General features: G+C 45.1%; 1 protein-coding gene across 1 annotated transcript in view; it reads left to right on the top strand.

Moving 5' to 3' along the window:
• Window positions 1-656: 656 nt before the first annotated feature.
• LOC111961012 (zona pellucida sperm-binding protein 4-like) overlaps window positions 657-15,588 on the top strand; it is a 65,688-nt gene continuing 50,756 nt past the window's right edge. The window contains exons 1-2 of the mRNA XM_023983149.2: window positions 657-955; window positions 2,570-2,952. Of these exons, the coding sequence (XP_023838917.1) occupies window positions 657-955; window positions 2,570-2,952 (682 nt within the window). The remainder of the gene's footprint in view (window positions 956-2,569; window positions 2,953-15,588) is intronic.

Below are 15,588 nucleotides of genomic sequence, written 5' to 3'. Positions count from 1 at the left end.
TCAATAAATTTGCAAACATTTCTAAAAACATGTTTTCACTGTCATTATGGGGTAGTATCTGTAGAGGAGTGAGAAAAACATATATATAGGGGTATGAATACTTTCTGAAGGTACTGCATTTAAATGGGAACCATCACTTTTTGGATTACATTAAATAGTCATTACCAAAACATAAAGCAGTTACACAACTATTTTGAATAAGTTGCTACTAAAGGGCCATTAGCCACAGTTCTAGAGTAAAAAAGGGGCCATGCAGGATTCTATCCTTGCAGCTTACACTTTTGAATTGTATCTGACCATTATTTTTGTTGTTGGATGAACTACCACACACTAAGATACTGACAGAACGGCAAAACCTCCAATGACATGATATGTGTCGGTCACGAAGACCTTTCTCAAGGCCATGACCAAAATGTTGGATGTTAGCAAATGTTACACAACTGTTTTGAATACTGTGCTACTAAAGGACCATTATCCAGGGAATTCGATTGGCTAAAACCTTGACTCCTCATAAAAGGAACAGTCAAATAAGGAGGGGGCAGGTTTATAATAAGTAAATAACGCTCCATCCATTATAAAAGTGGCCACAACTCCTTCATCCTCCTCAGAGTATCCAGTGAATATTGACGATCACTTCTTGTCGTGAAGCCATCGCGATGAGGTGGAGTCCAGTTTGCTTCATGGCAGTGGCCATGCTTATCGGTCTGTGTGACGCTCAATCTGTGAAGGGACAGAAAACACTACCGACGTGGCCTTCCCAACCGCTTCCTCAGGAGCCTGCTCAACTCCTTCCTCAGACGCCTGTCCAACCCCTTCTTCAGAAGCCTGCCCAACCCCTTCCTCAGTGGACTATCCAACCCCTTCCTCAGTGGCCTGCCCAACCCCTTCCTCAGTGGCCTGCCCAACCCCTTCCTCAGAGGCCTACCCAACCCCTTCCTCAGAGGCCTACCCAACCCCTTCCTCAGAAGCCTACCACCTTCCAGAGCCTACCAACCCTTCCTCAGAGGCTACCCAACCCCTTCCTCAGATTTCTACCCAACCCTCCTCAGAGCCCTACCCAACCCCTTCCTCAGAGGCCTACCCAACCCCTTCCTCAGCGGCCTACCCAACACCTTCCTCAGTGGCCTGCCCAACCCCTTCCTCAGATGCCTGCCCAACCCTTCTCAGAGGCCCGCCAACCCCTTCCTCCATGGCCTGCCAATCCCTTCTTCAGAGGCCTACCCAACCCTTCTCATAGGCCTACCCAACCCTTCCTCTGTGGCCTGCCCACCCATTCCCTCGTGGCCTACCACCTCTCAAGCCTCCCAACTTCCTCAAGAAGGCCTGCCCACCCATTCCTCCGTGGCCTCCAACCCTCCTCAGCGGACTACCACCCTTCCTCAGAGGCCTCACCCAACCCTTCCTCAGCGGACTACCAACCATACCTCTTCTCTAGCGGCTACCCAACTCCTTCCTCAGTGGCCTGCCCAAACCCTTCTCAGATGCCTGACCAACCCTTCCTCAGAGGCCTACCCAACCCCTTCCTCTATGGCCTACCCAACCCCTTCCTCGGTGGACTACCAACCCTTCCTCAGCGGGCTACCCAACCCCTTCCTCAGATGCCTACCCAACCCTTCCTCAGGGCCTACCAACCCCTTCCTCGGTGGACTACCCAACCCTTCCTCGTGGACTACCAACCCTTCTCAGCGGACTACCCAACCCTTCCTCAGATGCTACCCAACCTTCCTCCGTGGCCTACCAACCCCTTCCTCAGAGGCTACCCAACCCCTTCCTCAGCGGACTACCCAACCTTTCCTCAGACGCCTGCCCAACCCTTCCTCAGAGCCTACCCAACCCTTCCTCGTGGCTGCCCAACCCTTCCTCAGAGGCCTGCCCAACCCTTCCTCAGTGGACTGCCAACCCCTTCCTCAGCGGACTGCCCAACCCTTCCTCAGATGCCTGCCCAACCCATTCCTCAGCGGACTGCCCAACCCCTTCCTCAGATGCCTGGCCAACCCCTTACTCAGTGGCCTGCCCAACCCCTTTCTCAGTGGCCTGCCCAACCCCTACCTCAGAGGCCTGTCCAAACCCTTCTCAGTTGCCTGTCCAACCCTTCCTCAGAGGCCCACCCAACCCTTCCCAGAGGCCAGCCAACCCTTACTCAGTGGCATGTCCAACCCTTCCCCAGAGGCCTGCCCAACCTTTCTCAGAAGCTGACCAACCCTTCCTCAGAAGCCTGCCAACCCCTTCCTCAGTGGCATGTCCAACCCCTTCCCAGAGGCCTGCCCAACCCCTTCCTCAGAAGCCTGACCAACCCTTTTTCAGAGGCCCGCCAACCCTTCCTCAGAGGCCCGCCAACCCTTCTCAGAGCCCGCCCAACCCTTCCTCAGAGGCCCGCCAACCTTCCTCAGTGGCCTGCCCAACCCTTCCAGAGAGGTCAGCCCAACCCCCTCCTCAGTGGCCCACCCAACCCTTCCTCAGTGGTCCACCCAACCCCTTCCTCAGTGCCAGACCATCCCTTCCTCTGTGGCCTGCCCAACCCTTCCTCACTGGCCAGCCAAACCCTTCCTCAGTGGCCCACCCAAGCCCTTCCTCAGTTGCCCGCCCAGCCCCTTCCTCAGAGGACCGCCCAACCCCTTCCTCAGTGGTCCGCCCAGCCCCTTCCTCAGAAGCCCGCCCAGCCCCTTCCTCAGAGGCCCACCCAACCCCATCCTCAGACTCCCGCCCAACACCGTCTTCAGACTTCCGCCCAACCCCGTCCTCAGACTCCTGCCCAACTCCTTCATCAGAAGCCTGCCCAACCACCTCAGGCGCCTAGGTTACCCACTGGCCCGATACACCAAGGCCCAAAGCAGACCTGTGATGTTGAGGGCAACGACAGGGTGCAATGTGGACTTCCTGACATCACTGGTGCCAAATGTGAGGCCATAAACTGCTGTTTCGATGGGCGTATGTGCTTCTATGGGAAAGCAGGTAGGTGTTGGACCATGCTCATTTTAATCTAGAACTCTATGGTGTAACAGTGTGATTTCATAGTTTATAGCCAGCTGGGCACATTCCAGTTGGATGCAGATGACAAATGATGTAAAAGGAATAATAGCGCCATCTGCTAGCCGGTTGGGCTATACTGGTAGCAAAGTGCAGCCAGCAGCCATGTGGATGAATGGAGACAAGGTAAAAAGTGTGTTTGTCACCAGAGCAGTTTAGAAGACGTTGTGACGTATTCCCAAAAAGATACATCGATTTTGGCTAATATGTTAGTTGCCACTAATGTAACCTCTAAACTGAGTGCCCACCGAGAGAAGCACGAGATTGAACTTCACTCAACTTTCTAGAGCAGTGGTCACCAACCGGTCGATCTACAAGGCCTTACCTGTCGATCGGCAAACATTTCTGTAAAAACCCCAACGATAAAGCCTTGTGGCCATTTGATAATTGTTCAGCAGTCTTATGGCTTGCCGGTAGAAGCTGTTAAGGAGTCTTTTGGTCCTAGACTTCGGTACCGCTTGCCGTGCAGTAGCAGAGAGAACAGTCTATGACTTGAGTGACTGGATTCTTTGACAATTTTTGGGGCCTTCCTCTGACACCGCCTAGTATATAGGTCCTGGATGGCAGGAAGTTTGGCCCCATTGATGTACTGGACCATACGCACTACCCTCTGTAGCGCCCTACGGTCAGATGATGCAGAGAGTTCCCATACCAGGCCGTGATGCAATTGTTATGAGTTCAACCAGGCAGAGCTACTGTTTTTATGAGTTAATGTTTAAGTTCTTACTCAGCACTGTCAGCACTTTGTATTCAACATTTTAATAAGCCTTAAAAGGCGCGTTCTTCCTATTTCCACTCAGCGCTACAACTAGCACAGCAGCAGTAATGAATGAGTAGGAAAGCGTATCGACAGACTATTTCAGTTTCTCTGTTCATAAGAGCAACAACATGAATTTGTGCATGAGGCAGAAATAATGCATTGCGACCCGAGTTTCGCCATCAGCTGGAAGATGGTGTCCCATTTTTGTCAGTGTCAGTGGAGGAAAGGGAGAGCGGAGGGATGTTGAGAGGCAGACCCTCAGTCTGCTTCTCTTTCCTTTCGCTTATACTGACCATCAGATGCAGGCACCATCAGCCCAGTAAAATAAAAACCTAATTATATAAATGTATGCTCACTCCGCTGTGCCTCACAAGTAATACAACAACGGGTCTATTACCGATGTGATCATTTAGCCTACCTCAAACGTTTTAAATGACTGAACAACAATGCATTTGCAAGGGAATTTAAGCAAAGCCAATATAAGGTGATAATGTATTGGACCTATAGCTTACTGCACAAACCTCATTGCTGCAGTACTGTTTTTAATTGGTTAATGTTGCATAGGCTTACTTAACTCATGTAAAAAAAACTCTGAGCGGTAAATGTCAGCTTTCGTTTTGATTCAGAAAGTGATCTTGACTTAAAAAAGGTTGGTGACCACTGTTCTAGAGTTTTCCCTGTTAACACTATCAACGTTTCCCTTTACTGTGGCAATTATGATCAAATCAACACAATATTAGCCACTTTTAAGGCAACATACCGAAACAAAACACACTATGCAAAAGATTTTGTAGGCAGAAACTCAGCCTGTACTCTACACAGACCAGTGCGGCATAAACAATCAGAGCTACACTAGTCCTATATGCAAATAGACCATTGCCATATATGGATCTGTGCCATTTACGTTGAACTGGACTGTGTTTACAGCATGAGCGGTCGTGAGTAGATGCTTGTTTTGAGATCGAAGTGAAAGCTGCATGTAGCCAAGTGTGCACATTGTGTTCATATCCTTTGTTAGTCAGTGAGCTACTAGCCAAGTTATAGATTGTTTGTAGTCAGCAATAGGGAAGTGATTGCTTCCTACAAGAGCACAAAACGTGTACATTTATAGACATCTTTGAAAAGAGAGTCAGGTAAAGAGCTTTTCTTGTCTTAAAGGGGCAGGGTTGTATTTTGGGACAGGATTGAACAAGTTAAATAGCCAATAGGCAGAGGGTAGCATAATTTGTCTAATTCTCTGTAATAATAGTATGGGAATAATACATTTTATTTTGTAAAGTGGTTTCTTCCATCAAACACAACATTTTCAGTCACCTTGTCTAAAGGACAAGTGGATAAACAGATTCATGTCAAGACCTGCATGTTTTTTTCAAAAGTAGGCCTACATTGAACACCACACATTGGCCGCTACTGTAGGCTGAATGATAGAACAGCTATTTCCATGTAAAATATTGTGGGATGCATTTTCTCCATCGTTTTTAATGGTAGGCCACTCTGGTAGGCTTACATTATGATCAAATAGCCACAGGAGCCTACTTGGCCACTGATAAAACTGTAACTTAAAGCAGGTGCAGCCTCAGAGTTCACAGTAAACGCGTGCTGGAAGTGGCACAGCATTTTCACAATTGAAGTTTGTGCTCAATTTTGGAGATCATTACATTACAGCCTAAATTACGTTATTTTCACCATCGCTATGCAAACAAGGCTGATTTCCGTGACAATTTTGCTGTTTTAACAAGGTTATGTTTAGCTAATAAAATGCAAACATTAATTCAAACTACTTTTGAGTACCTTGTTAACATTCAACATGAAGTCCATGTCTTAAACATTGCTACGTTTCAGAAATGTCAAAGAAAATGTGTAATCTGCTTGACACATTGTTACTTACCATACAGAACACGAAGTCAGCTAATTTCCACTCCATTCATATGCAAATCCGTTTGATTCATACACTGGCTTGTCTGGTTGTCATGTTTTTATTTTAACCTGCCCTTAGCTACACTAAAATAATATGATTTCCTTATTAATTTATCCTATCTCGCATAGCTCATATATGTATCTGTTAGGTCCTAGGATACAACAATGAATAATGTGGAACAAATAAATACCATCACAGGATACTTTACAACAATGAACACCTTGTGAAACAGCTGTGAAAATCAACCTGGCAAGATTTAAGATTTTAATACATCAACTTCGATAGTTTTTGATACAGTTGTGTCATTCATTTATTTTCACAGATTTGTTGTGCACTTACATGGCAATCAGACTAAAATACTGAATTCCGGTGTGTGGAATTCTGCCTGTCACTTGTTCTCAATAGGCAGCCAGTCTCAGAAGGGGGACTTGAAGAGGGAGACTACAAAGTCCAGGCACTGCTGCTCTCTTTGTTCTAAGTGTTTGCAGTGCTAGTGTTTTTAGTTTATCTGTGTATCTCACATATGTGCCCAGTATGATATCTGCTAAGAAAGTTCTCTTGCTCTAAGAGAAGCTGTAGATGATGTTCTGATCTGGTTCGACAACTTCCACCACATCATGTGGGGTTTCAGTGATCTGAAAGTACCTTATCCAAAAATAGCAAGACAAACAACACGAAGTCAATCACAAATTTGAAAGACTAGTGTTTGCAATAATTGTATATACAATTGTATTGTTAACCCGTCCGTACTCGGCCTGGATGCTGCTGTTGTGTGCAAAGAGAATTACCTTCAGGTTGTTCTCCCACCCTTCCTGGTACCAATCAAGGAACTTGCCCATGACAGTCTTGAGGGTCTGATTGGTCCATTCACCAAATCTGGAGGAGGGGGTAGGAAAGCGATATCTATTGACAATGTAAGATCCTGAAATATGTCTGGAAGGAAGGAAGGAAGGAAGGAAGGAAGGAAGGAAGGAAGGAGAGGTTGATGCATAGAGCTGTGTGGAGGGAGGGAACGAGGAATGAAATGCTCAAAGCTGGGTGAAAGGAGGCAGGGTGGGAAGGAAGGATGAAAGGGGAAAGAGCGAGATGGAAGGACGGGGTGCGAGTCTCGTCCTTGATGGGTATCATACAAAACGAAAATCTATTTTTCGTTTTATGTACCCTTTTTAATAGGTTACAGTATGGAATTTAGAGTTAAGCATGTTCTCTTCCTTTACTGACCTTAATGGGTATTGCCTCCACCCACTTGATAAAGTGATTTGTCGCGGGCAGACACCAGCTGTTGCCATTCCTGGATTTCGTGAAGGGTCCAATGAGGTCCACCCCTAACATTTAAAGTGTTAGAGAAATGATTACTTTATTCTTACCCGTATTGGTGTCATACAGTATGCAGATTTTCATATTTGTAAGGATACTGACACACACACGCTATAATATTGAACTCTGCTGTGGTCAAATAAAGAAACCCTTACAAAACTTATCGGGCAGAATTTGAATTGGGACACTTACCGATCATGTGCCATGGTGAAACAACTTTGATGGCCTTCAACTCCGGCGCCACAGTCTTCGCCCTCTCAAACTTCTGTCATGCTATACAGGGTACTGACCTTTAAGCAAAAAGTGACAAATTGAAACATTGTGTGCTCTCTGATATGACATTAATTGAAATCATAATAATTTCAGATATAATAGAATGTGATTGATAAACAAAAGGTTATTTAACTTGCCCAGCTGTTCACCTCCTTGACAATTCCCCATCAGAAGAAGCGTTGGTGGATTTTGGCATTTATGCGCTTCACTCCGAAATGGCCAGCATGCATCTTGGTCAGCACGGCCTCCTTCTCCTCCTTGGTAAAAAAACACCCTCCTGTGTGGCTGGATATCCTTCCCCCGTAGGTAGCCTAACAAGTTGGAAGAGAAGAGTTATTGAAATACTCAAGTCTAAGTATATTTGCACCGCTGTGTTTCTCTCTCCATCTCTCTGTCTTCCACTTCCCACCTTTCTCTCCCTCTCTCACCATTTGATGGATCAGGTTTAACTGGAAAACACTCAGTTTGTAATTTTTTATTAAAATAACCGCTATTCATTATATACGAATAAAGAACTTATTTTTGCGTGGATTCCGCAACTCGGTTAGCTTTAACAGCTAGGACCGCTATTTCTTGTCCCGGAATCCCTCTTAACAGAAAGGTTGAAGCCTGCTTGACAGAGACGCTAAGCTGCTAGCCATCAAGCTAACGAAGTTAGTACCAGATGAGTTTTGCAATGGAGCCCTGTTTATCTGGAGAAATAAATTCATGGTTCCAGCGCTGTATCTATTATGCTTTGTTTCGGGACAAACCGGATCACTTGGAGTCCCAATGCAATTGCCAAGGATTATAGGCTTGGCTTGAGATGGCTTCCTTGATCATGCAGGTCACCAGCCTACGTAAGAAACTGGGGAAAACGCAGAAAGGAATGTTTACATTTTCTACACCGGTGGCTGGACGGCATTTGCGCTTGTTGGATGCATCTCCACCTTGTAGTTTGTCATTATCTGACTGGCTGGTGTTGCCCAGAGCTCTCCCATCTGATGGCATAGTCGAAGGAGCACAGCATGAGGAAAAAGGCAATCAGGGATTATGTTGATGTAATGGCAGCCTTCCCTCTCTTCACAAGAAGAGGGTGTAACAGGGATCGGACCAACACGCAGCGTAGCCAGTGCTCAACATGTTTAATAAACCTCTACTGCCTCAGAAACCCGGATCCGGGAGCACCCCCCACCCCCCACACACTGATTAGCATAGCTAGCATAGCTTCACAAGTAGATAGTAGCATCTAAATATCATTAAATKACAAGTCCAAGACACCAGATGAAAGATACAGATCTTGTGAATAAAGCCACCATTTCAGATTTTTAAAATGTTTTACAGGGAAGACAAAATATGTAAATCTATTAGCTAAAACACCGTTAGGCCAAAAATGTACACCACTATTCTAACTCCATCGTAGTTCTTACTCCTTCAGGTGCTATCACCAATTCGGCTCAACTAAGATATTGATAGCCACTAACCAAGAAAAAACCTCTTCAGATGACAGTCTGATAACATATTCATGGTATAGGATAGTTTTTGTTAGAAAAAAGTGCATTATTCAGGTAGAAATCACAGTTTACAATTGCACCGACCATCACAAATCGACTAGAATTACTAGATAGAGCAACGTGTATGACCAATTTACTCATCATAAAACATTTCATAAAAATAGACAAAGCATAGCAATGGGAAAGACCCAGTTCTGTGATTTCAGACCATATTTCAGATTTTCTAAGCGTTTTCAGCGAAAACACAATAAATCGATAAGTTAGCATACCACATGTGCAAACGTTACCAGAGCATCGATTCCAGCCAAAGAGCGCTATAACGTAATCACCGCCAAAATATATTAATTTTTTCACTAACCTTCTCAGAATTCTTCCGATGACACTCCTGTAACATCATTTTACAACATACATATACAGGTTGTTCGAAAAGGTGCATATTTAGCCATACAAAACCGTTGTTATACAATGGAAATAGTCACAACTCACAGCCTCAAAATGAGGAACGTCAGCTTTCAGAGTGATCTAGTTTAATCGAAAACTAATCATATACTTGACTAAAAATACAGGTTGACAGGAATCGAAAGACAAATTAGTTCTTAATGCAACCGCTGATTTACATTTTTAAAAATTATCCTTACTTTTCAATACAGGGTTCGCCAAGTGAAGCTATACCAAACAAAATGGCGAAATATGCGTTTAAAATATTTCGACAGAAAAACGATTATCATATTAAATATTGCTTACTTTGAGCTGTTCTTCCATCAGATTCTTGGCAATGTATCCTTTCTATGTTACAAACGTCTTTTGGTCGATAGATGTCCTCTGTCCTTCGAAAATATCCACTAACGATCGAACGGACCCCAAAACGTGTCCAAAGTTTCAGAGTGCACAACAAAGAAATTCCTAAAATCGCACTAAACGGATATAAATGCTATAAAACGGTTCAAATTATAACTACATTATGATGTTTTTAACAACTATAACGACTGAAAACATGACCGGAGAAATATTGCTGGTAAAACGATATTGGAACGAGGCAAGTCCGATGTCCTTCACGCTTCAGGCGCGCGACGAGAAAGGAGGTCCCTATACATTTTGGTCTTTTATAATGGCTGTGATTGTCCAATCGATTCCATTCAAAACGTGATGACGTACAGACACCCAGAGAGGAACGTAGGCAGTGTCGGTTTCTTCATAGCATTCCACTGTCGCCTTAAAAACAGACTCCAGATCAGGGGTAAAAATTTCTGAAATCTGAACCCTGTCATGAAAAGTGCTGTAGATATGTTCTGTACCACTCAGAGACAAAATTCCAACTTCTATAGAAACTAGAAGGTGTTTTCTATCCAATTAATAACAATAATATGCATATTGTACGATCAAGAATTTAGCACGAGGCAGTTTAATTTGGAGACCCAAATATGCTAATGCGGAACAGCACCCCCTATAGTTCCAAGAAGTTAATAAAACGAAACAGTGAACACTTACAACGATACAAAATAACAAAATGTGCAAACCAATACAGCCCTATCTGGTGCAGAGAAAACACAAAGACAGGAAACAACCACACACAAAATCCCAACACACAACAAGCCACCTATATATGATTCCCAATCAGAGACAACACAAAACACCTGCCTCTGATTGAGAACCATATTAGGCCAAACATAGAAACAGACAAACTAGACACACAACATAGAATGCCCACCCAGCTCACCCCTGACCAGACACTAAAACAAGCCAAAACACACAAACGAACTATAGGCAGAACGTGACAGTCAACCCCCCTGCCTGAGGTGCGCACCCCACTAAACTCTAGGACGAGGGTTCACTGGGTGCGGCATCTGTCCGCGACGGGTGGCGGCTCCGGCCTGGCCACAGGACGAGGACACCAACTCCACATTGTCTTGTCCCCCTCCTTAGCGACCTTCTTGAGTGGCAGAAAACCCTCGCCGCTCGACCTTGGCCTAAGGAACCATCACAAAAGGCCCCATCAGACTGAGAAGAAAAGCTCCGAACGAGAGGTAGCTTTAAGGACAAGAAGGAGGTAGCTCAGGAGCAGAGAGGTAGACAGACTATGAGCAGCTGGAAGGGCACCTATGCGAGGCAGCTCATGACTGGCAGGCAGCTCATGACTGGAGGGCAGCTCAGATGGCGCTGGCACAGAAGGATAGCTACAGATTGGCGCTGCAGACGATGGCTCAGATGGGCTGGGCAGACGCGATGCAAATGCGCTGGGCAGACGGAATGGCTCAGATGGCGCTGGGCAGGCAAGCAGCTCACCGTCGCTGGGCAGCAAGCAAGCTCCAGACGCGACTGGGCAGGCAGGCCAGCCTCCAGACCTGCTGAGCGCACAGTTAGGCCTGCGTGCGTGTTGCCGGAAACTGGTTCGGACGCGTTTTTAGACACGCACCTCAAGCGCAGGCGGGAGCGAAACAGGGCACACTGGACTCTCCGAGAGCGCCACTATAACCACTGTCGGCGTGGGTACACGCCACTGGTGCGTACCGCTGAGGGCACGCCACCTCAAGGCGAAGTCGGGGAGAAGGAACAGAGGTTACAGGCTCTGGAATACCACAGCTAAGCTTGGTGCGTACGGGTAGCCGGAACTGGTGGTACCGGGCTGGGAGACACGCACCACAGGGAGAGTGCGTGGAGGAGGAAACAGAGTTTCTGGAGACGCACAGGAAGCCTGTGGTGTGGTGTAGCACTGTGGTCGGACTGGGCTGGCGAGGAGTGCGCCGGCATTATACCGGACCGTGAAGGCGTACAGAGTCTTAAGCAGCGAGCCTGCCCAACCTTACCTGGTTAATGCTCCCCGTAGCCAGGCCAGTGCGGCGAGTGGAATAGCCCCGCACTGGGCTGTGCTGCAGAACCAGGGACACCCATGCGTAAGGCTTGTGCCATGTACACCGGCCCGAGGAGACGTACTGGAGACCAGCTATGTAGTGACCGGCTTCATGCACCTGGCTCGATGCCCACTCTAGCCGGCCGATACGTGGAGCTGGGCGTACCGCACCGCGGCTATACATACGTACAGAGAGACCCACCGTGCGTCTTCCGCATAACACGGTGTCTGGCCCGTACTCTTGCCTCCTCAAACGATATAAACCCGGAAGTTGGCGCAGGTCTCCTACCTGACTTCGCCACACTCCACTTTAGCCCCCCCCCCCAATACAATTTTGGGGTTGTTTCTCGGGCTTCCTGGCCAGCCAATGTTCCCTCATAACACCGTCCCCTTCGCGGCTGCTTTCCGCTCTCCTAGCTGCCTCCCACCTTTCCCATGGAAGGGCGATCCTTACCAGCCAGATCTCCTCCATGTTTAGCAACCCTTTCCGTCCAACACCTCTTCCCAAGTCCATTCCTCCTGCACCGCCTGCTGCTGCCGCTGCTCTGCCCATTGCTACGCTGCTTGGTCCGAGAATTCGCGTGTGTTCTTCGTAACGGCAGCCCTTCCCTCTCTTCACGAGAAAGAGAGGATTCTGTAACAGGATCCGACCAACAACGCAGCGTAGCCATGCTCAACATGTTTATAAAACGAAAACAGTGAACACGTTACAACGATACAAAAATAACAAAATGTGGCAAACCAATACAGCCCTATCTGGTGCAGAGAAAACACAAGGATAGGAAACAACCACCCACAAAATCCCAACACACAACAAGCCACCTATATATGATTCCCAATCAGAGACAACACAAAACACCTGCCTCTGATTGAGAACCATATTAGGCCAAACATAGAAACAGACAAACTAGACACACAACATAGAATGCCCACCCAGCTCACGTCCTGACCAACACTAAAACAAGCAAAACACACAAGAACTATGGTCAGAACGTGACAGTTGAAGTATCTGGTTACCTTCTTACTGTTGGGCATAAACTGTAAGGATTGGAGTGAGGGAGTGTCTTAAGTAGGATATAAATATCTGGATGGGACAAATGTTGGGTTGTCTGATTACAGTTGTACAGAACCTTTGGGAAGATTAAACTTGGTTAAAGCTTCTTTAGTGTCCGTGAGTTATTTACTCTGAAAAATAAGAACCTAACAATACTGTTCAACATTGCATAAACTTGGAAATTACTTAAAAATGTACAAACAATGACAACAACAAAAAAAATCGAACAATTAACATTCACAGTGAGGTTTACAAACTCAGAGAGTAATGGCCTCTGTTCTACAATCACACCATAGACAATCGTATTTCCATTTCTCATAGAACACTGATAATAACATGTCCACTGGAGCTGTTGACTTCTTCCATTTCAACTTTCTCCTTCTGGTTCCTAAGAGAGTGATAGCACAAGACTTGAAAAGCAACGAGAAACACAAAACAGTATTTTATATACAGTATATATCTTTTTTTATATATATCTTTTTTAAATTGAATATCCAAAACATACAATATACTTGCAGTGAAGCCGGTCAACAACTACACCACACCAGTCATCCAACAGACTCCCATTCAGAATGACACACCGAAGCATCCTGGGTCAATGCCCCTGGCAAGGGCACGTCGACAGATCTACCAGGCAAAAAAAAAATGGGGACCCGAACCCTCCAAGATCCGCCCACAGTTCCCCAATAGCTGTCCCGCAACCATCCGAGACCCATCCCACAGTCCCACCCCAAGAAGAAAGAAATAATAATAAATTACAATTAATTCCATTCCCCACCCCCAAGAACACCCCAATGCATCAACAACCAAGAAAATGAACCAAAGAGAAAAAAGAAAATTACAAAAGAAAACAACAAGCAACAATGCAAGAAAAAAATCAAGGACAACTAAAATCATAACAGCAATGCCAACTGTATACAGTGGGGAGAACAAGTATTTGATACACTGCCGATTTTGCAGGTTTTCCTACTTACAAAGCATGTAGAGGTCTGTCATTTTTATCATAGGTACACTTCAACTGTGAGAGGCGGAATCTAAAACAAAAATCCAGAAAATCACATTGTATGATTTTTAAGTAATTAATTTGCATTTTATTGCATGACATAAGTATTTGATCATCCACACTCAGTACTGTGCCCAATCAGCCCCCATCTTCACTATCTTCATTTTTGTATCGTGCTGGCTCACCCTCTTCGGAATTCTACGCAACATATATCTTTCAACTATGCTGTGATTTTCAACGTACAACTACAATCTATCTAATCGAATAGAATCCACAGATTGCGAATTGAAGATTAATAGTTTTACGAAGAGTATTAGTATATTAGTAATTGACTGACCCGGTCTTTCATATCTCCTAACAGTACTATTCTAGGGTCAATTTTAGATAAATGCTATGCATTTTCAGCCATTCCTGAACCTGAGACCAGAAACAGGCTACCAGAGGGCAATACCAAAATAAATGGTCTATTGATTCTGTATCTCACAACAAAATCTGCAGAACTTCGATGATTTTATGCCCCAAGTATTCAACATTTTGTTGGTGGCAAGCATTCTATATCTTCTACTTGCTACGCATCCCGCATCTGATAACATATTTTTGTATAGCATATGTTTTGTTAGAAAAATGTGCATATTTCAGGTATAAATCACAGTTCTACATTGCAGCTGCAATCTGAAATAGCGTCGATGCAGGCAGAATAATTACAGAGAACCACACGTCAAATACCTAATTACTCATCATAAACATTTCTGAAAAATACACAGCGTACAGCAAATGAACGCCAACATCTTGTGAATCCAGCCAATATGTCAGATTTTTTTAAGTGTTTTACAGCGAAAACACAATATAGCATTATATTAGCTTACCACAATAGCAGAAACACAACCGCATTTACCAGCAGCAAATGTTAGCGATCGTAACAATCCAGCAAAAGATATATAATTGGACTAACCTTGATATACTTCATCAGATGACAGTCCTGTAACATCATATTACACAATGCATATAGGTTTTGTTCGAAAATTTGCATATTTAGCAGCACAAATCGTGGTTATACAATGTGATCAGTAGCAAACAGTTCATGCATTCTGGCCGGCGCCATCTTGGAGAGGCACCTAATCTAATCGATAAATAATCGTAAACTTGACTAAAAAATACAGGTTGGACAGCAAATGAAAGATGCATTAGTTATTAATGCAACCGCTGAGTTAGATTTTTAAAATTAACGTTACTAGACATACAGTGTGCGTTACAGCCAGACTAGTGCCGCAATTAATGGCGGACTAATCATTTACATTTTTCCACATAAATACGGATAACATCATAAATAGCTCTTACTTTTGGACGAGCTTCCATCAGAATCTTGGGCAAGTTGTCCTTTGTCCAAAAGAATCGTTGCTCGGTTGTAAAACGTCGTCTTCAACTTTGGAACTAGCAGCTAACAATAGCTATGTGGCGCAGACATGCCCAAATCCTCAAAACGCAATACTAAGGAAATTCCGAAAATAGCAATTACTTGCATAAACTGATATAACTCGGTTTAAAATAACTTCGTTATGATGTTTCTAACACCTATATCGAATTAAATCACAGACGGATATATCTTAGGCCTATAACGAGAGCTTTTGAGCATGCCATCCTGAGGTCCTCCATTGCGTCTTGACGAACGTCGAAAGGAGCGCACCCCCCATGCCATGGCCTTTTATAAGGTCTGAGATCTACGTAGAAACTCATTCCAATTCTCATTGGTTACTGACATCCAGGGGAAGGCGGGTGCAGTTCATGTCGACCCATAGGATACATACAGAGCTTTAAACTGATCTGAGAACAGAGCCTCGTTTTCAGACCTTCGCAGTTCCTGTCTGAATTTCGCTGCAGAAAGAGTTCTGTTTTCA

The sequence above is a fragment of the Salvelinus sp. IW2-2015 genome, linkage group LG4q.1:29, assembly GCF_002910315.2.
Source record: "Salvelinus sp. IW2-2015 linkage group LG4q.1:29, ASM291031v2, whole genome shotgun sequence".
In the NCBI taxonomy this organism is placed as follows: Eukaryota; Metazoa; Chordata; class Actinopteri; order Salmoniformes; family Salmonidae; genus Salvelinus; species Salvelinus sp. IW2-2015.
This window is presented reverse-complemented; position numbering and strand designations above follow the sequence as displayed.